This window comes from Antrostomus carolinensis, unplaced genomic scaffold, assembly GCF_000700745.2.
Source record: "Antrostomus carolinensis isolate BGI_N321 unplaced genomic scaffold, ASM70074v2 scaffold18799, whole genome shotgun sequence".
Taxonomy (NCBI): Eukaryota; Metazoa; Chordata; class Aves; order Caprimulgiformes; family Caprimulgidae; genus Antrostomus; species Antrostomus carolinensis.
The window spans coordinates 1-22,282 of record NW_010336611.1 but is presented as its reverse complement, the minus strand read 5'-3'; the positions used below and the strand labels follow the sequence as shown (position 1 = coordinate 22,282).

At 39.8% G+C, this 22,282-nt stretch overlaps 1 protein-coding gene across 1 annotated transcript; it reads left to right on the top strand.

Moving 5' to 3' along the window:
• Positions 1 to 562: 562 nt before the first annotated feature.
• Positions 563 to 16,942, top strand: TRIM23 (tripartite motif containing 23; the record flags this gene model as incomplete). The annotated part of the gene is made up of 6 exons (XM_010174935.1): positions 563 to 725; positions 12,663 to 12,784; positions 13,897 to 14,175; positions 14,805 to 14,987; positions 15,535 to 15,750; positions 16,808 to 16,942. Coding segments are annotated over 6 exons (1,098 nt in total), but the record flags the coding sequence as incomplete, so codon positions are not given.
• Between the last annotated feature and the right edge of the window lie 5,340 nt (positions 16,943 to 22,282).

The following is a 22,282-nucleotide window of genomic DNA, read 5'->3' as shown; positions in this document are numbered from 1 at the left end:
TTTTTTTTTATTTGTTTTTTTCTTAAATGACGATCAATTTTGCTTTTCATTAGCGGTTTAAGATGTCCCGGTCCCCCGCTGTTTGTTCCTGCTACCTCGATGCTGCGTTTGTAGCTTCATAAATGGCTAACTTGGTATGACTGACCTTTTTACGTGCATCAGCTATGAATGGAAACTTTCTCCAGCGGCTGATAGTCTGCTTTGACAGGGTCAGAAGTGCCCTCTGTTTCGTCCTTCTGCGAGGACATTTCTGCTTACTTAGTTGTGCTGCTTGACCAGTTGGCTTTTCTTGTGGCAGTGCATTAAATGAAGTGGGCGAGAACTAGTGGTGATCAGGTGGGATGCTGAAGAGTTTAAATGTTCTCTTTGTGTCTGTTTACTTATTTTTTAAATAGCATTTGTATGATCACTGTTTGTGTGTGTAAAGCAAAATTAATGATTCAGTCTATCTGCTGTGATTGTAGGAACTTCTGTAAAATAAACTGTGTCATATTGCTTACTGTGTGAAGTTTTGATTTTTTTATCAGCTCAAAACCAAATATCGTCTCCTTTTAAATTATAGGTTCTTGAGTGTGGAGTCTGTGAAGATGTATTTTCTTTGCAAGGTGACAAAGTTCCCCGGCTGCTTTTGTGTGGCCATACTGTCTGCCATGACTGTCTTACCCGACTTCCCCTTCATGGCAGAGCAGTTCGTTGTCCTTTTGATCGACAAGTTACTGAACTAGGTAAGAAAATATACGGCTAAAGTTCTTGAAACCTGTCAACCAAGGATATCTAGAAGATAATGCTAGATATAGAGTCTTAATGCTCCACTTAGTGATAATATTTCCAAGTAATGGATGCGTAGCATTCCTTTTCATTCAGATAAGCTCATGGCATTATTAAGCACTAGTGAAATAGATATCTTAAAAAATAGTAAGTAAAGATTTTATCTTTATTTTCTTAAACCTGGGCTTGGAAGCTCTATACTTTGAAGTCTTTTTGTACAACTGTATTTACAAAGGGACTACTCTTTTAAATTAGTGTCTGAGGGTTCCTGAATGGGTAATTAGTTTCCTGTTGTCCTAAACACTTAATAAACAATTAAATAGGTGGCTTCTTTGACAAACAGATTTGTCTGTATTCATTCTGAAGTGATATAGAAGCAAGCATCAGTGATAGGAAATCTGTTTTTTAAAATGTGAAGTAATTCTATATATGCAGTAATTGATAGCGGCAGGATATAAACAGGAATTCCCCTGCTGGAGGAGTGTCTGCAGACAGCATTTGAAAAGATAAGACACAGCTTCTGTCCAACAGTGGAAGTTTATTTTAGGCAAAATATGACACATGCTTATAGTTCCTTCATAATAGGAATTGCCTATTCAACACAGAGTTACAGAGAAGATGAGTTATTTATGAATTTGTGCTGAGAGTAACTTGTTAATAGAACTGGCTCCAGCAGTTTTGAATAAAAACGCTGTTGGAAGGAGGAGAATCCTCAGAGAAGGAGATCTCAGATCTAGTAATCTATGGAATAAGTGTTTAAATATTAAATTCACTTGAATAAGGATTTACTTTGCAGTAAAAGAATCTGCTAGATTGTAGACCAAACTAACAGCAATATTGAGACACTATAAATACTTTCATGGGAAAGGAAGTATGAGTCTCATATGAAAGAGGGGTTTGTTTTCTGGGGGGAGGGAGGTGGTAAGTATGAGTGTCATGAATGCCAATCTAGAAGATGTGGTTAGAACTCATGATTTCTTTTAGTTCTTATCTGTGGAGGTGCAGCTGCATGAGATTTCTTAGAGCATGCTTTTGAGGGGGAGAATGTTAGAGCATAATACTCAGTCCTGCTGTTGGGAAACATTTCTGTATGAGACCACTGCTTGTATCTTGTAAAGTAAAAGTAGCATTTTTATTATGATAAGGAACTTATAACTTCTTAGTTTTTATTGTGTGTGGTTTGTTGTTTGGTTTTTTTTTTTTGTTTTTTTTTTCCTGGGCATCTGAAAGTATCCTATCATATTTTCTTGTGATTTTCAAGTTTAACAAAAATTAAGCTTTATAAAAACATTTGAAGTTTTTTCATCTTACATGATACTGAGAAGCTTCTGATGAAACACAATGAAACATTATTAAACTTGTAAGGCTTCTACAGATAAGAAAAGGAAAGAAAAGTGTCAGCTTTTGTGTGTAGGATACTAGACTTGTATCCTACTAGCTAGCACTAGAAAGAAGGATGATATGCTGTGACCAGCAGTTGATCAAAAAAGCAGATAGGTAGAAAATTTTAGCAGAACCGTTTGAAAGTAAAAATACTTCTGTGAATAAAAACGTTCTGCCTGGTGACTTGGGGCAGAAGAGGGTCGTAGCCTCTTTTAGTCATACCAGGTCCGTAAGAACTGTCTTAAGAAATATTATTGCTTCCAGCATGTAAAAATGGGGTGTTTTATGGAGTCTAGCTCATCATGGCTTCTCTTTGAGGTGTCTGTGGATTTGTTGTCTTGCTCTAATCACCTGGTAGTTACTACTGTTGGTTAAATCTGCTGTGCTTATACTTCTGTTTCCTTCTGAGAGCTCAGGAGTGAAGCTGGGAGGGAGGCATGGCAAATCTGGGCCCAGGGAACTTCTCATCCTTCCCTCTCCTCTATTCCAGGGCATGTGAGAAAGCAAGCTCCGTTTTCACCTGTTTCTGCATTTGCCATTCTGCTCTTTAATGAATTAGTCTCAGCAAACTGTCGAGTTATCTAAATTGAGACTATAGGATCACTGCCAGGAGAAAGTTCTTTAAAAAGAAAATCTGTATAATCAGGGAGTACCTATGTTGAACACAGTTCCTTAACCAGTAACTGTGGCTTTGACAAATGCTTTTAGTTGTTCATTTAACCTGTAGAGTTCAGCAGATAGAACTGCTTGTTTTCTTTTGTTCTTATTACTAAATCACTTAATCCTATATTCATCCAAGTTTTCCCAAGGAATTTTGGGAACTTTTTGAAATAAATACTGGGGGATCTATGTATGTATAGGTGTAGCTGTATCTTCTCCCTTCTGCAGTAGATACTTGGTTTAAATTCACTGGCCTGTCTTTTACATATATATATATATATATATACACACATGTGTGTATATATATATATATATTTAAAAAATGTATAAAACTGTATGGGAAAGCAGGGTTAGAAGTACTTGTCAGTCAGGATTTCTGGAAAGATGGAGTCTGCAAGTGAAAACTAACAACACACTTACATGCTTAGCAAACTATTCTAATAGTTCATAAAATCTTGCTATGAGAGGAAATATTTAGTACTGGAACCGGTAGGACTAAGAAAGAAAAGCAGAATTTGAGCTAAAGTCCAAGAGATAGATGTATAGATGTATTTACAGGACTGATCTTTTACTGTTTTAAAATATAAATATAAAATGAACACTTCATCAGATGTGTTGAAAATGTGTATGTTGAGTATGTAGTAATTTTATAGTAGATTTAGTGTAAAAAGAAGCAAAGTGTCATTTTCTAAAATAGGTATGCTTTATGGTAGATACCAGTGAAATGAGACATGACTTTCAGTGTGATAATGCATGTTTTATAGGGTGCTTACTGGTTATGAATTCTGTTACAGTAGATTAGTAGTTGATGTCTAAGCTTTACCTGTTTTTCCATCTATGTCCAAGATCAGTGGTGCACTGACAGTGTATAACATACATCAGCAGATCTCAGGCTGTATAATGTAAAGTTAAAGGAAGATTGTAAAATCTAAATACCTTTGTTTCTCCTGACAGTGTTATGAACTGGAAAATAAAAATAGAAGAGCTACAGAGGTGTCTTTCTGTTGGTTACATTTCAGTAAGTTACTTCTGCTCTGCCTTTTCTGGCTTGGATTTCTCTTCATGCTAGATGTGGAACAGAACTAACATGATTAAAATCAGATATGAGAATGTAAACTGAGGATAGGGCTCATTTGTTGTTGGTTTTGGTTTTGTGGTTTGTTTTTGGGGTTTTTTTGATAAAGATATTAAAACCTATGAAGGAAAATACTTTTGTAAGAAACATTATAATGATTGAACAGCTTATTTCTCTCTCAACCTTATCTAATGTTTGCTTAAAGGCTAAGATGATGTTTGCTTAAAGGCTGATTTGCTATAATCTGTTTCATAAGTAGATTTATCCTTTTGGTGCGTGTACATCCATATATACTCTACTATTAATGGGTGTCTGGATTAGTGGCTGATCTGGAGATATGAGGTCCACGTTAGTATCAGCAGTCATTATATTGATGTGTTGTTGAGTATTTTATATACTGTTGTAACTGAAGGTTGTGCACAGTTGGTTTGCTACAGGACGGTGCTGTTCTAAACACTGTAGAAGAGAACTATCTAGCCACTTCTCTGTGCTTTGGTTTATGGGAGTTAGTATCTAGAAATCTGTCTAGATACAGTGTTAGCAAATCCAGACTTGGTTTACAAACTAGTTTGACCTAATTTAGATTCTAGAAGTGAACATTGTGCTCTGTATTTCTTCAGCTTATAATAAGAGGGGATTCTTCCTTGCTCTGTGTTATGAAAAACAGTGTGATCCTGCTAGGAGTGCTCGACCTGAAAAATAACTAAGCTCTGAAGTCAGAATGAATCAAGGCAGGTGGTTGTGCTGGTGCTACCTGCAGTTGTGGCAGACCAGAACATAACTTCTGTAAACTCCTTCGAGATCTGTGGCAATCAAAAGTTAAAATACTTTTCTTTTTTGTTCCCAGTTTATTCTGTGGAGTGCACTGAGCTTAAATTGGGTGTTGGTAATGCTGTCTGTACCAGTGAAGGCTTCCACTGCGCAACTGATGAACTGCAGAGAGCACTGATGTGCCCTTACTTTATACCTAGCTTTAGAGTTACCAACCTGTACCTTGATAGGCCTATTTCCAGAAACAGCAGATTTGTTACAATGAATGATCTTTTACTGGTAAGCTTTTTTTTTTTTTTTAAACAGACAGTGAATGTTGTTTTGTACCAGTTGAGGGTGTTGAAAGGGAGAATAGCTTATATATGCTCCAGTTTATACCTATAGAAAACCAGTCTTCATCCATCTATCTGTTCTTTGAACTGTGTCTTTTATCTGTGAGGCACATAACTTATATTTTGAGTTTGAGAGTATTATGGTCAGTGGTTTAAACTGTGGGGAAAAAATGCCTAGGAAAGAAAGTTCTATGTAGCAAAACTGGAAGCTACACAAATCAGTAAGTTATACAGTGTGGATATGTTGGTTCCTGTTCACATCCCTCTTCAGAGGTACCATAGCATTGTTGCCCTCGCTTTGGCCAGATATGTCACGCATCTCATGGAACTACTTGTTCTGCTCCCCTTGGTGGGAAAACAGTTGGCATGTGGGCATTCCAGTCTTCCATATAATTGTGCCTAACTGCGTAATGCGGCTCTGCTCTTTGAAACAGCACTGCAGGAAAAATGTTAGGTGGAAAAAGCACTTGCATGTATTTCAAACAAGTTTTGAAGTATTAAGGTTGAAAGCCAGTTTCATTTTTCTTGTTTCGTAGCTCTTGAAGTAAAAGAGAATGTTGGGGTTTAACCATGGTGGGCATCTCAGCCCCCCACAGCCCTTGCTCACTCTCCCACAGTAGGGCATGGGTGAGAATCAGAAGCGCAATAGTTGGTTGAGATAGAGACAGCTATTTTAATAGCTAAAACAAAAGCTATGCACACAAGTAAAGCAAAATAAAGAGTTAATTCACTGCTTCCCACTGGCAGGCAGCTGTTCAGTCATGTCCAGGAAACGAGGGCCCCATCACCTGTTACTTGGGAAAACAGATGCCATAACTCTGAACATCCCCCCACTTCCTCCTTCTTCACCCCAACTTCTATTGCTGAACATAATGTTATATGGTATTGGATATCCCTTTGGTCAGTTGGAGTCAGCTGCCCCAGCTGTGTCCTCTCCCAAGTTTTGCTTGAAGCAAAGCATAAATCAAATAAAGCACTTGAATTTAATAAAAAAATGTAATATGTATTATTTTTTTTACATTAATAGCAGAAGTTCACTAAAAGTTTGACTCATATTCTTAGATGGGTATGTTTGCATGAAGTACAAAACATATATTTGAATTACAAAAGCAGCCTGTATGTTCAATTTTGTCCAGATAGTGGTGTTTCACACTCTAAAAAGTAACTGCAGCAACCTTTTTTTGTCAAACACAGTTCAAAAGTTCCTTTATAAAATAGATAAGTCAATTTCAGATCCTACAGGTTCTGCTTAAATACAAGGTGGCATTTCTAGGCACTTTCTTAGCTACATAAATGTACATCTGTCACTACCCTGAGCATTACTGGTAATGTTGTGCCTTCTGTCATTCTACTCAAAGCTAGCAAACCCCTCCCTGTTTCTTCTTCTGAAGTTAGTAGCTTCTGTACACCTATGGAAACATCTGACAAAGAGGTAAGGGCAGTGTTATGTGGCGAAACTAATGTCCACATCTTGCCTTCCTTTCAGTACACCAAAGAAGTGCTTTGTTAGTATTCAGCAGTAATGCTGCATATAATTAAGTAATTTCTTGAGCTTGTCTTTGTTCTCAGAAATGTTGTTTCTGGTAAAGATAAAAATATTACAAGATCATAGGCATTCATGGGTTAACTCAGTGATATTTGTTATGAAAACATGATATTTGCAGGTTTTAATGAGGATTGGCTTATATGTCTGTTCTGCTAATTTTGGTGAACTGATCGTAATAAAATCTCTGTGACAACAACAGAAGAGCTCATTATAACATTGAGGCTGGAGGAAGAGCACATGCATTTCTTTACTCGTCCCTTCCAAATTAGGAATTGTTAGCAAGCAATTACATCTTCTACCTGGATTGTCATGTATTGATACTGTATATGGATGTGGTGAGTTAACCTTGGCTGGACACCAGGTGCCTACCAAGCTGCTCTTTCGCTCCCCTCCTCAGCAGGATGGGGAGGGGAGAAAATAAGTTGGGGGTGGGGGAAAAAGAACATGTGGATCAAGATAAAGGCAGTTGAATAGAGGCACAAAGCAGGGGCCACGCACAGAAGCAAAAGAAAACCAAAATATTTGTGCTCTACTTCCCATCAGCAGGCAATGTCCAGCCCAGCCACTTCCTGGGAAGCAAGGCTTCAGTATGCATAGGAGTTGCTCCAGAGGACAAACGTCGTAAATAATGAATGCCATCTGCCTTCCTCTTCCATTCTTCTTGCTTTTATTTCTGAGCAGACATCTTATGGTATGGAATATCCCTTTGGTCAGTTTGGGTCAGCTGTCCTGGCTATGTCCCCTCTCAAGATCTTACCCACTCCCAGCCTACTGGGAGGGGCATAATCTTGGAGAGACAGCCTTGATGCTGGGTGAGAACTGCTCAGCAGTAACCAAAACACTAGTGTGTTGTCAACACCCTTCCAGCTACCAATACTGAAGTTAAGTTTACTGTATGCATGACTTGGAGCTGTTCAGCCTGGAGAAGAGAAGTCTCCAGGGAGACCTTATAGCGGCCTTCCAGTACCTGAAGGGGCCTACAGGAAAGCTGGTGAGGGACTTTTTACAAAGGCAGGTAGTGATAGAACAAGGGGAAATGGCTTTGAACTGGAAGAGGGCAGATTGAGATTAGCTATTGCGAAGAAGTCCTTTAGTGTGAGGGTGGTGAGACACTGGCCCAGGTTGCCCAGAGAAGCTGTGGATGCCCCCTCCCTAGAAGTGTTCAAGGCCAGGTTGGATGAGGCTTTGAGCAACCTGGTCTAGTGGGAGGTGTCCCTGCTGCTGGCAGGGGGGTTGGAACTGGATGAGCTTTAAGGTCGCTTCTGACCCATACCATTCTATGAATCCCCCTATCAGTCTCGCTACCATATCATTGTCCAGGCTTTGACTGTCTATGTCCACCATCATTACTACCATCAGCAGGAGTGTTGGAAGGATCTGCTTTCCCATGGTCCTGCGACAGAAAACAAAGTGGGCCTTGGGATCAGGCCTTGAAAATCAGGGATTATCCACCAAGTGCTCATGTGGTGTGCCTTCCCATTCCCATATAGGATCTCCTAGGCATGCAAGCCTTTGGGCTTTGTCAGGGTATAGGCATGATGCCAATAGAAAGCAACTTTACCATGGCAGGCTGTCTCACATATGTTTTTGATGGGAGCTGACCCGTTTCATCATCAGGTTAAGGGAGTGTAGCTTGTTGATGGCCCTGTAGGAAAAAATGCCTGAATCTTTGGGCTCCCATAGTCTTCCCAGCGATTGCTTATGATCAGTATTGCTTGGGGCAATTGTAAGTTCCAGCTGTGGCAGGAGATTTTGGCATGGCTTTTAATCAGGCCATTAGCCCGTTCTACTGTCCCGTTAGCCTGAGGGTAGTATAGTGTGTGAAACACCCACTTGATGCCTTCACAAGGTGCTGTAGGGTTGTGGCTGTAAAATGCAACCTGCTGTTGCTCTGGGTGCACTCAGGCATGGGCAGAATGCTGAACCATCCATGCAGAACTGTGACTGTTTGATCACCTGTGGTGGCCCTGACAGTGGTGGCCATACACAATCCTGACACCAACTCTGCTCCTGCCAGGATGTATCTTTTCCCATGGGATGGCCTTAAGAGCCCAATGTAGTCAGTTTGCCAGGTGCTCCAGAGGGCTTTCCCCTCCCTGACATGTTGGGGTGGGGGGCTTGGTTTGGGTGGTTGGTTTAAAGTCTATTATCTGTCATTGTGGGCAAGCAGTAAGGATCAGCTCACATGCCTACATGGATATTGGCCAGCCTCTGGACTGGCATTCATAGTAAAGGTCTGCTTTGCCCACATGGCCTCATTTAGCATGTGGGCATTCGGCTAAGCAATCCCAGTCCTCCTCTTCACAGGTGGCTACTCTGATTTGGGCCAAATGGTTCACTTGCTGATTCCATTTGTTGATGGGGATTTTATCCCACGCATTCCCTTTCACCCATCCTGCCCTTAAAGGTCACAACCTCCTTATTTCTAGCAGATGCTGACAATTTTCTGCCCACTACACCTTAGTGTGGCCTACTTTCCACTGGTTGGACTCCCAGCGGCGCCTTTATAGGTTGCGTAAGAGTCAATGTAAAGATGGTGGCATGGCTTTCGGCAGCTAGCAGGAGGGCTCATGGCTCTCTGACTTGCGCGCTGCCTTCCCCTTCTTCCTTAAGGGTCTTCCAGGTGCTAATTTCTAGTGCTGCTGCTTTGTACTGCCACTTAGGCCCTATCCATCTGGCAGACGCATCAGGAGCCGCACCCCTTGCCTTTCTGAGTCAGTTGTAAATTTGGGTACTTCCTTAATGGCAGAAGGCTTACAGAGTTCACAGAACAGGGCTCGGTCTGGGTTTATGGGCTGCTGCAGTTTGGAGGCTTGGGCTGGGCCCTTTTCAGCTGCATTAGCTGCCTAATTCCATCTACATATGTGTGCTGCTTTCAAACAGTGCCCTTTTGGGATGCCCACTCAGACCCACCACACTCCTGGGCACCAGAATCCACTTGCTTAGTCATCACTTAACTATGCGATCTCTCCCCCCACCCGTTAAAGAGACACACCACAAATACTCAGTCTCCATCTTGCCCGGCTTGCGTGAAAGCTCGGCCTGCAGTTCAGTAAGCCTGGGGCCCGTCCAGGGAGTTGTGTGAATGGTGCTGTGGAGGTTAACACCGTGGGGATCCGCATGCCTCTCCGTTTCAATAAGTGGCAGTACATTTTTTTTCTTCTCTAACTCCTTCCCCTCCCTGGGGGCCTTTTCCTCAGGTTCTGTTTCTCCCCATATGTTCCCATCCCAATCCTCGGAATATACTCCTGTAATTAGCTTTTGGATCTGAGGAACACTGGGAGGTTTCTCCACTTTAGGTAGCATAAGTTCAATCCTGTGTTCTAATAAATGCCTATGTTCTCGCTCTCTCTTTAATTAATTTTTAAAGCAGTCTATCTCTAGTTGTTTCTTTCGATTATCCTCCTCTAATTTTCCAGAATATTTGTGATGTTCCCATGCCTGAGTTAGGCAGGCACCCAGGATGGTGCACACCATTCCTTTTCCCTTGCCATCCCTCCTTTTACCAGGACATTACTTCACTCTGACCGATGCTGGGTTGTCCTTCTTCTACTTTGCCCAGGCAAGTCCCAGGGGAGAAAGCTCACAGCTGTGCCTCCATAACAGCTCCTTGATCATCATCCTGCCAGCTACACCCATTGATGTAGCAGAAGTGCAAGACTGACAAATATGTGCCGAACATCAGTTTAATAGCGTCAGTACTAGAACAGTCAAACTGAACAGGGATCTTCTATTACAAACTCTTCAGTAGACACAACTTACTTACAGGTTGAGGATGTCAGTTTGGGAAGCCAATACTGTATGGTGTGTAACTAAATCTAAGCTCAGAATGTTGTCTTAAAATGCACAAACCACTCACTCAGTACCAGGAAGTTTCTTTGAATGGCATCCTGATCCAAAGGGAGAGTCCTTTGATTGCAGTCCCACTGCTCTGAGCAAGACTGGCTCAAAGGGTTCTCCTGGCAGGCTCCTTTTATACCTGGAGTCAGATTTGGGCTCATGGTCATGCACAGCTCTGATTGTTTGAAGGGTTTCATAGGTGGGCTGAGGTGGTCTTTGGCAGGCTTGAGTACCTGGGGTACACAAGTAGGGCCTGACCTGCAGCACATGTGCTTCTTGGCTGGAAGAGAGCACCTGACACACTCTTCGGTGCAAGAAGGACATCATACCATTAGAGTGTGTCCAGAGGAGGGCAACAAAATGGTGAAAGGCCCCGAGGTCAAGACTCTAGGAGGAGTGGCTGTCACTTGGTTCGTTCAGCCTGGAGAAGAGATGGCTGAGGGTGACCTCATTGCCGTCTACAACTACCTGGCAGGGGGCAGTGGCGAGGGAGGCGCTGATCTCTCTCTAGGACACGAGGGGATGGGGAAGTTCAGATTGGGCATTAGGAAAAGATTCTTCACCCTTTCATTGGAACAGGTTCCCCAGGGAAGTGATCATGGCACCAAGCCTGTCAGAGTTAAGGGAAGTTTGGACTATGCTCTTAGTCTTATGGTTTAGTTTTAGGTAGTCCTGCAGGGAGCAGGAAGTTGGACTTAATGATCCTTATGGGTCCCTTCCAACTTGAGACATTGTATGATGCTATGATTGTAACTCTCTCATCTGGGAAGAGAATGAGAGACAAGAATGGGTCAAACAGCTAGAGAGAAGCTTTGCAGAAAAGAACCTGGGTGTCCTGGTGTACCTGGTGTACTGTTGTGGCAAAGGAAGGTAATGGTATCCTGGGCTAGGAGGAGTATTGCCAGCAAGTCCAGGGTGGTGATCCTTCCCCTATCCTCAGCATTGATGAGGCCACACCTGGAGTCCTCTGTCCAGTTTTTGGCTCCTCAGCACAAGATAGATGTGCAGCTAGCTACTGGAGTAAAAGGCTAGTAAGACAGTGAAGAGACCAGAGCATCTCTCATGTGAGGAAAAGCTAAAAGATATTTTATAAATACTTGAAACAAGATGGAACCAAGCTTTTTTCATTGTGTCTGCTGACAGAACTAGAGCCAATGGGCACAAACACAAGAAGTTCTGTCAGCACATAAGGAATCAATTTTGACTGTGAGGATAACCAAGCCCTGGCACAGGTTGCTCAGAGAGGTAGTGGAATCTCCCTCCTTGGAGATCTTCACAAGCTGCCTAGGCGTGGTCCTGGGCAACCAGCTCTAGGTTCCCCTGCTTGAGCACAGGGACTAGGCAAGGTGATGTCCAGAGGTCCCTTCCAACCTCAACCATTCTGTGATCCTGTAATGACTAAAAAGTAATGATCCAGTGCTCAAAGATGATGGTTCATCTCTTGAGACATCTTTACCTTGCAACAGAGAAAATTTCCTTAAATCTGTTACAATGATGCTGAGAAAAGTGAAGTGATGATACTTAATTGGAGAAAGAATCACTAGAATTATCATACGCTACATGGCCTGTGCAGGTAGCTTTTTGCAGCAGTCATTGGGATGCAGTTCTGGTTTTGCTTCTCATTACATGCTTCATGTTAACCTCTATAAAATGAGGATGATACAGGAGTAAACACAGCCTTCTACTTTCTTCTAGGGAGTATGAGGTATCTTCTTTTTTGCTATATCAATTAGTGTTGTATATGGGTCTTCCTTTCTGAATATTGTTTTAACTCTCATTCAGATTTTTACTGGACTGAGATCTGTAATAGCTGTTGCATCTTATGATTCAGGGAGTATGAGGTTTGTCAGTGTGAATTCTTCACAGCTGCTGTTAGTACAGTAGAAGTGTTCACTGTATGTAGTTATGCAAAATATTAATTTTTATGATACACGTTAGAGTTTGTATGTTCCTTGTAGTCTTTAGCTGTTAGCTATTGTGGATTATTTTACAAGTGTTTTTACTGAGTTTTTGTAAACTTTTAATAATCTTGGCATCTTTTAAGTAGAGAAAGTCTGCATAAATATTAAATAGTTCCATGACAGAAGGAAGGAAGAGGATCAAAAGGTAGTGTGAGCTTACATAGAAAAAGTGGTAGTTGTATCTCACTCTAGTTAATATCACTGTAGTTGATGTACTCTTAATATTTGTCAAAATCTCAGCTGTGGTTTATGAACTTCTCATGGTGGTATTTGCTTGAGGTTTTTCTTCCTCTCCTCCCCTTCATTTAACTCTTCCTCAAAAATAGGAGATTCTGGTGTCTGGGGCTTGAAAAAGAATTTTGCTTTGTTGGAACTCTTGGAACGGTTGCAGAATGGACCTGCTGGGCAGTGTGGGACAGCAGAAGAAGCCATTGGTCTATCTGGAGAGGTACTGACTTTTTAAAATAGAAAAAACTTTGTTGTATTTGCTTAAAGTTATCTCTAGATAGGGGAAAAAAAAAAGAAAGAAAATCAGTTCTTTGCCAAATGTAATTTCACTAATAATGCTTCTGTTTTCTTTCAGTATCTAGTATTAAGGCTTCAATTAATTGCTTCATAATTAAATGCTAATCTGTGCTGACTAAAGCAGAAAATAAAAAGGTATTGCCAAGCATGCATACTCTTTAACCCTTTTTTAGGCTTTTAAGATTTTTAGAAAAGGTTACTCATTTGGATATTTTAGTTATAGTGACTTAAGGACAATTTTCTAAAACTTTTTAGAAACGCTTCCTAAAGACTTAATTCTTCTTCTAAAGTAGTTACCTTTTATGGTCATTTGGTATCACTGCATCATGTGATAGTACTTCATTATGGAAACTAGCTGCTTCAATCATTCCAGTATTAACAACTAACATGTAACAAGTATCATACAGTGCCATTTAAGGAGGAGATAACTGTCCAAAGTTCCTATTTGTGTATTGGTGGGTTTTTTTGTCTGTAACTTGGTAATTCTTTGTTCTGCAATGACTGTTCTGGAGGAAATGAATGGAGCCTGAACTACTTTACCCTCCAAACCTCTACAACTTCCACTGAAGTGGATTTATAAAACCACTGAACACCTCTAGAATAATTGATTGGAATTGACTGTACAGAAAATGGACAGATATTAGATTAGATATTGGGAAGAAATTCTTTCCTGTGAGGGTGGTCAGACACTGGAGCAGGTTGCCCAGGGAAGATGTGGATGCCCCTTACCTGGAAGTGTTCAAGGCCAGGCTGGATGAGGCTTTGAGCAACCTGGTCTAGTGGAAGGTGTCCCTTCTCATGGCAGGGGGGCTGGAACTAGATGATCTTTAAGGTCCCTTTCAACCTATACCATGCTATGATTCTATGATTCTAACTTAAAATCAAGTTTCCAAAGTAGTCCAAATATTTATTAGTGTATAACTTTTAAAGAAAGTCTGTTTTCAGTCTTATATTGGTGGCAGGTCTTCTGATTTTTCTCAGTTATTGGGATTAAATGTTAACGACTGCAGTTTTCTTTTCAATTTTTTTTGTCAGAGTATCATTCGTTGCGATGAAGATGAAGCCCATGTTGCATCTGTGTATTGCACTGTTTGTGCCACTCACCTGTGTGCAGACTGTTCCCAGCTTACTCATTCTACAAAGACACTAGCGAAACATAGGCGTGTACCTCTTGCTGACAAGCCTCATGAGAAGACCATGTGCTCCCAACACCAAGTGCATGCTATTGAGTTTGTTTGTTTAGAAGAGGGCTGTCAGGCGAGTCCTCTTATGTGTTGTGTCTGCAAGGAATATGGGAAGCATCAAGGTCATAAGGTACTGCTAACAATCTGATTCTAGTTGTGCCATGGGATGTCTTGCATAATTATTTATCCAATTAAAATACAAAAGATTATCAAGAAAGGAGGGTAGATTCTCATTATGTCTTTATAGAAATAATGTCATACTATTCTTTTGTTTTCCCTTCATTTTAGATAGCTGCCATGGTAAAATTACAAGAAAAAAAACAAAGGTTATTTCTAAGGCCACAAAAAGTTATTTATATATTAAGATGAAAGTCCATTTATCTGATGCTTTTCTGAACTCAAAGCATCAAGTGACCAGTTCTGAAAGCTGTTTTCATCATGCAAAGACTAGATTCACCCAACTTGGTGCAGTCTGACTACCCTTCTTTTTTTGTAATTGATTATGGTAAACAGGCAAATTTGTATGTTTTCTTGTATAATTGCTAGATGCATATCTTAGTCTCAGCATAATCTGGAACTCCTGATTGCATTTTAAATTGCAAGGTTGTTTTAAATTCTTCCTTGCCTTTCCTATATATATATGTGTGTGTGTGTGTGTATATATACACACACATACATATTAAATATGTAGTAAAATAGAAAAGATTATTAAGGAAGATATTTATAGTTGATCTTTGATATGTTGCTTTTAATTAATAGCATTCTGTCTTGGAACCAGAAGCAAACCAGATTCGTGCATCCATTTTAGACATGGCCCACTGTATAAGAACTTTCACAGAAGAAATCTCAGATTATTCCAGAAAACTAGTTGGAATTGTTCAGCACATAGAAGGAGGAGAACAAATAGTTGAAGATGGAGTTGGAATGGCGCATACAGAACATGTATGTTTGGTTTTTTCCCCCCTCACATGCACAGAATATTTGCTTTTTGTATAACCAGATAAGGAATTTCTTTGAAAATTATACATAGGTTTTATAAGACAAGACCCGAAGTTCTTATCTCTGTCAAGTTGAGTTTGAGATTTAAACCAATAGATAGAGGGGAACTTGTAGTCCGTTACAATGTTTTTAGGCTACATGAAAATAGGGAGGCAGTAGGGAAGACTGTATAACTGCTAGTACAGTATCGAAGTACTTTGATTGCAGATTGCATCTGTTCTCAGATGGTGTGATACTATTGAGGCTTTTTTCCCTGGTCATTTTTAGTAAGATACATGAAGATATGTACAAATAAACTGCTTGATTTTTGGAGTAACTTCTTGGAGGATCTTGGTGTTAGGGCTGATGAGACTTTCTGTGTAACTGGGACTTGAATGATGTAGCCATCCAGATGCGAACATAAGTTAGAAACCAGAATAAAATGGAAAATGTACTTCTGGAATCAACTGATGTCCTTAATCTTCTGAATCTCCTCACTACAACACTGTAGGTGCCAGGGACTGCAGAGAACGCTCGCTCGTGTGTCCGAGCCTATTTTTCTGATCTTCATGAAACCCTTTGTCGTCAGGAGGAAATGGCTCTTAGTGTTGTTGATGCTCACGTGAGAGAGAAGTTGATTTGGCTTAGGCAACAGCAAGAAGACATGACTATCCTCTTGTCACAGGTTTCAACAGCTTGCCTTCATTGTGAAAAGACTTTACAACAGGTAGGTTGTCAAGAGTCGTGGAACTGCAAATCAAGTTTGGGCTACAGATGAAAGGGTTAGATGATACTCTGCATTTTAATTTTCTTTACAATGTTAAAACAATAATGATATAACATGAGATTGAAGTATTCATTACAAGAGGTTGTTAGACAAGGATAATCAGGACAAAAGCATCAAGTCCTCCAGTTGCTGTAAATCCTGTGGCATGATTCTCTTGTCTGGAGTAATTCCTGGTTGTTTGTGACCTTAGTGGGAAGTAGAGATGGAACTGAAGCAAAAAACCTAGAAGATTTAGGGGAAGAATTTTACAGTTGCAGTTACCAGTATAGGCATTTGAAGATAGTTGTCCTATGAGACTGGTAGGAAAAAAGTATTTTAGGACTAATTGACTTTTGTTAGCACTTGTAATATGGATAATTGAACACATTAAATGTGTAAAGAAACTGGCTATATGAGAGTATGTGTTTGGTCCATTATTCACTTAATATAGTGACAGCAAGAAGTAAATAGTATATGTAGTGAACAGTAAACTGACTGTGAGAGAAATTACTTCATTAATGTGTTATTTGTACTTTTTAAAAAATCTGTGTAGAGCTAGTGTCTGGTTCTTAGTCAGATGTACTTTTAATTACGCAGATGTTCCCACCATTAATGGGTGGATATTAATCTTTTTGTGTTAAGTGTGTTGCTGTATGCCGCAAAGCAGCTGCTCTATTCCAGCTGCTGGAATGATACATAAATGATATAAATATTTTTTATGTATTACATTACTATATTTTTAAATTTATATTCTTATTCCTACAGGACTAAAAAAGGTCAAAGAAGTTTTTTAAAGCTGTGGAACTATTTAGTGTCTGTTAGTATAGAGAAAGAACGACAAGGCCTTTACATTTGTATTGCAATTTTAAATAAATCTATTTTGTAAATGTGAGTTTCTTTAACTAGAGTATTTCTATTTAAGATAGTTTATTTCCAGCCATCATATTTACATTGTGTTTGGTTGTTTTAAATAAGTTACTAAAGTGAAGGCATGCTTCTGTTTTCTGTGTCTGTTTAGGATGACTGCAGAGTAGTGTTGGCCAAACAGGAAATTACAAGATTGCTAGAAACATTACAGAAACAGCAGCAGCAGTTTACGGAACTGGCAGATCACGTGCAGCTGGATGCTAGTATACCTGTCACTTTTACAAAGGTATTCTTAATCTCATGAAAGTACAGCTTTCTATTTTATGAAGTCCCAAATGTAATTCAAAGGAAAGCAGGGATAATATGTGTTCATTATGATGCTGTATTTGTTGCAGCAAATTTAGGCAGTTCAACGTCAGTTAGTCATAGTGTCTTATCATATGATGAGTGCCATCTAGTATTTGAGCAACAGAACCACTGTGCTGTTATAATTTGTATGAGAAACATTTGTTTGATGTTGACTACATCAGTAGCTTTGTTTGAACATTAGCTGCTTTAAGATGGTATTTATGAATTCTAGAAACACCTTTCTTTGGAAACATCCCTGATTTGTTGTACATTCAGCTCAGACCAGGAATCTACCCTTTGTTTTCCCATGTATTTTTGGCTTTTTCATGAGTACAGTATAACATCTGCAGAATATTAATATTTTATTTCATGAAAATAGCACACATATTTTTAAATGCAATAATGCTATTATAACTTTCAGCTTATAGTATTAAAAATAATGTATTTCTTTCAATTTGTTAAATGATAATTTGTCTTATAGTTGCTTTGTATTCACTGATAGTTTAGACACAGTTCATCTTCCAAGTAGTTTTTTATTATTGCTTTCATGTCATTTCAGTACTGTTACTCGAAATAAAGACTCTACTAACAGTTTAGAGAGGAGATATTGCTTTATTCAGCACTGGGTGCTAGGGGTATACTACCACAAATCTGACACACAGAATTTGCAAAACTTCGCTCAGTTACACAGTAAAGCTACATGAAACTCGCCTGTAAGCTGCCTATCCTAATATATATTTATCTATGATTTTCCAATAATTTTGAAGACACGTGCAGTCCATGTTGCTGTGTCTGTTGTGCAGGCTTACTTTCCTTTTGGTGGTCTTTGAGGGCCTCTAGTGATCTTTCGGCAGTGAACATTCTTTCCCACATTGTCTTTTAATGCATTAAGTCATAAGTCACCTTAAGATAATGTTGTTGACTTAGAAACTTCCCAGGTCCTCGAGGAGGATAAAGATGTTCTTGTTAGTAATCATAACTCTTCTTTCCCAGGTCCTTGAGGAGGATAAGGGTGTTCCTGTTGGTGTCCATAACTGTTCCCTATCTATTATTCACATAGGTAGAATGACATCTGCAAAAGCCTTGAAGTGATTAGTCATTTGGTTGTTCTTTGCTTATCATTACTAAGAACACCTGCCCAAGGGAAAACTATCTCTTTCACTAATAGTCATTACATCCTGGAATTTGAACAATGTGTGCTTTAAGATTTTGTTTCCCACATGTGCATGCAAGTGAGCAAAGTTATTATGCTTACGAGGAAAGGCAAAATTATTATACTTATGAGAAAAGGCATATATATATATATGTATGTATATATATATATATATACACACACACACTGTAATACTGACATGGAAAAGTGTGTGTGTGTGTATATATATGTATGTATATATATATATATATACACACACACTGTAATACTGACTTTGGTTACATTTCCCCCCTGTGAAACCTGTTTAGAAAGCTAATTAAGTTCCACACTTAGCCAAGACACACTGCATGAGAACATAAATGCATAAAAATACAGTTTTTACTATAACAATTATAACCAACATTTTCCTAATCCATAGAGACAAAACAGGGAACCAGGAAGTTAACCAGCTCCATACCTCTTGGAAACAGTAGGATGTATCATCCTTTTCAAAATCCTTCTGATTGTCCACTTACACGTGACAACTAGTCTTAACTATTGTGCAGACTCCCCCTTGTGAAGTTAACAACATGTCTGAGGCCATTCTGAGTAGCTATTTTAGCAATTTGTGAAACATCCTCTTGCAATGATGTTACAGCATCTGAGGTCTCGTTTCCAATTTGCTCCCTAACTGCTGAAATGTTTATTATTGTCTTTTCCAGTTCACTAGCTCCTAACCAAGGAATAAACCACGTGACAAGAGAATGGAATTTCATGGGCCTCTCAATCAAAGGATTACTTCTTCTTTGTCTTTTTGAGAAGACCTTACCTATTGTCTTTGTTTAGTCAATTTTTGAGTTACTGTTATATTTAGAATTATGGCTCGTAGTGTACGGGATCCTGACCAGTTTGGAAGTAATGCTTTCCTAGCTGTTCCTCCACATAACCAATACCATCTGCTATCTCTCCTCCTCCTCCTCGTCCTCTCCTCCTCCTCCTCCTCCCCTCCTCCTCCTCCTCGTCCTCTCCTCCTCCTCCTCGTCCTCTCCTCCTCCTCCTCGTCCTCTCCTCCTCCTCCTCGTCCTCTCCTCCTCCTCCTCGTCCTCTCCTCCTCCTCCTCGTCCTCTCCTCCTCCTCCTCGTCCTCTCCTCCTCCTCCTCGTCCTCTCCTCCTCCTCCTCGTCCTCTCCTCCTCCTCCTCGTCCTCTCCTCCTCCTCCTCGTCCTCTTCTCCTCTCTTTTGTAGTTGCATGGACCATTTGCAATGAGGGTAATGTCCTATTGAGATGTTTCCAGGGTCTAATGTTTTATTAGTGGTTCCACATTTCACATCCACTAAATTAGGATCCCGTATTTTCCAAATTTGCAAATTGGTTTCCATTCTATTGGTAAATGTTGGATTTATCCATAAGTTCCACACTGGACCTATCATCCAAGTTATGCCAATACGCAGAGCCCACTGCAGCATTAAATAGTTCATGTCTGTGCAGTATTTGAACCAAAATCAATAACCCAACTATAATCAATACTACTAGAAGCAAATATACTTGTTTACAGTCTGAATTAAAATATGATTCTGTTGTTGTCCAAGAACAGTTCATAAAGTCTTCCGACGTATCTTCAATTTTAGAGGATTGTTCTCTCGTACCAGCACTCCAGTTCTCTCTTGCTGGTGTTGGAGCCTTCTTTTCTCAAGCATAGTGTGTCCACAGATTCACCCTGCTCAGCTTTACAGCAGTGTATATTGTTAATAGGACTTGGAAAAGTCCTTTCCACTTCTCTCTCAGTGGTTCATCACTCCAGGTCTCTAAGTACACCCAGTCTCCTGGTTGAAATGGGTGAACTGGATGAACTGGAGTGTCTGGATTCACAGAATCTCTCTGTTGCAAATACTTGTGAAGAGAAGACAAAACTTTTCCCAAAGATATTCTTTTGCATTCTGTTGCCCTATTATTATTTCATTACTTGGTTCATGTGAGAGAGTTTGATATGGTCTGCCATACAAGATCTCAAATGGATTCACTTTATCTTTAGATTTTGGAGTTATTCTGGCTCTCAGCAAGGCCAGTGGGAGAGCATCGGGCCATTTTCAATTGAGTTTCTTGACAAATTTTGTTAACCTGCCTTTTTAGAGTCTGATTCATTCTTTCTACTTGTCCACTTCATTATGGCCTCCAAGGAGTATGTAAATCCCATTTTACTCCTAAATGCCTGACTACAGGGTCAATTAATTTTGTCACAAAATGAGGGCCTCTGTCTGAAGATACTCCTATTGGTATTCCAAATCTCAGGATTACTTCCTTCAGTAATACTTTAACTACCTCTCTAGTCTGAGTGATGCAACATAGGAAGGCTTCTGGCCATCCTGAAAATGCTAATACTAACAAATACCAATACCCATTTTGCCTGGGAAGTTCTGAAGAATCAGTTTGCCAATAGTCTCTTGGTGTGTTGCCTTTCTTTATTTTTCCAGGTGAAGACCTAGGGCATTTTTGTAGATTATTCTTCTGGCAAAGGTCACATTTGTACACTGTGCTTTTAGCTATTCCTGCCATTCCTATGCCTACACATAATTTTTAGTATTTTCTATTAATGCTTCCATTCCCCAATGTGTTTCTTTATGAGATTTTTCCATTATCATGGAATCATAGAATGTTGTGACAGTAGCTAGGCTTTCCCATTCAAATACATTCTGACTTTCTTGCTCCAAAGGTATACAGAAAAATGCATCTTTCAAATCCAGTACTGTAAACCACTGATGAGCCTCTTTCAATGTCGTTAGCAAAGCATAAGGGTTTGCTTCTACTGGTTGTACATCTTGGGTGATTTGATTTATAAGTCTTAAATCTTGCACCAATCTGTAGTCATTTGAATGAGGTTTCTTTACAGAGAGCATGAGAGTGTTATATTCTGATTGACATTCCCTTAAAAGTCCATGCCTAAGAAAAGTGTCTATTAGAGGTTCAAGTCCTTTTCTAGCTTCCAATTTTATAGAATACTGTTTTTGTCTTACCAGTCATGCTCCGGGTTTCAGTTCAGCTTTTACTGGCTCTACTGGTAGCCCAGATGCTCATACGAGCAAGTTTGCAGCATCCAAAACTTCCTCTGGAGTCTCAGGAGTCTCTTCTCCCTTTCCCCATCTTAAAAGAAAAACTTGTGCTTCCAATTTTTAGATTTTGGAATGCATTTTTCACCCTAAAGAAAGTTAACCCTTGATATTCCATTCAAAGCAATCTCTGCACTCTATTATTTGGATCCCAATTTGGGTTAGCTATTGGGAAATGGTCTTCTATTCTGCCTGCTTGTGCATCCTGCACATGTACTCTTTCAGCTTCCTCCCTAGCTTTAGCCACAGTCGCTCTCTGTTCATCATATGTAAATGAAGTAGTTAATATAACTTGCATATCCTTCCAATCAGGACCATGATTTTCAATAGTGGTTTCCAAAGCCTGTGCTGATATATGAGGATTTTCCCTGTATGTTTCAGCCATTTCTTTCCAAGCCTTTAAATCAACTACAGAAAAGGGCACTTTTACACACACTGGTTCTCCCTCCAGTCCTACTGCCCACCTCAGAGGGGCTTGTAATACAACTTCTCCTCATCTAGTCTGTCTCACAGTCGAACTATTAAGTTTCACTCCCAAAAGCTCTTTCTCTGATTTCCTCCCACCCTTCATCCCTCCTATCTTCCACTTGCCTGTTCTGTACTTCATTACCCGAAGCTCTTTCTCTGTCTCGTTCCCAATTTCCATCCCCTCCACCCTCTATTTGTCTATTCTGACCCCGCGGCACAACTGACAACTCAACCTCTTCCTCCTCCATATCCTCTGAATCTTTAAATTTGTTATATCTTTTACCAATACTATGTGCTAAACAACATAATTTCAATTGATTAATTTTCCCATTATCCATTTCTGTATTCAGAACTTGAGCATCCTTAGTAATCAATCCACAGTCCTTCTGACTCCCATAATCATTTAACAAGAAAAGAATAAATCAGTATATGGTATCTCATCCCATTTTCCTTCCCTCTGACAAAACAACATTAACTGTAAATAGTGTTATAATTCAAAGTACCATTCTTTGGCCACTTTTCATCATCATCTAACACATAAATTGAGGAGAGAGTTGAGAGCCTGTGGGTGAGA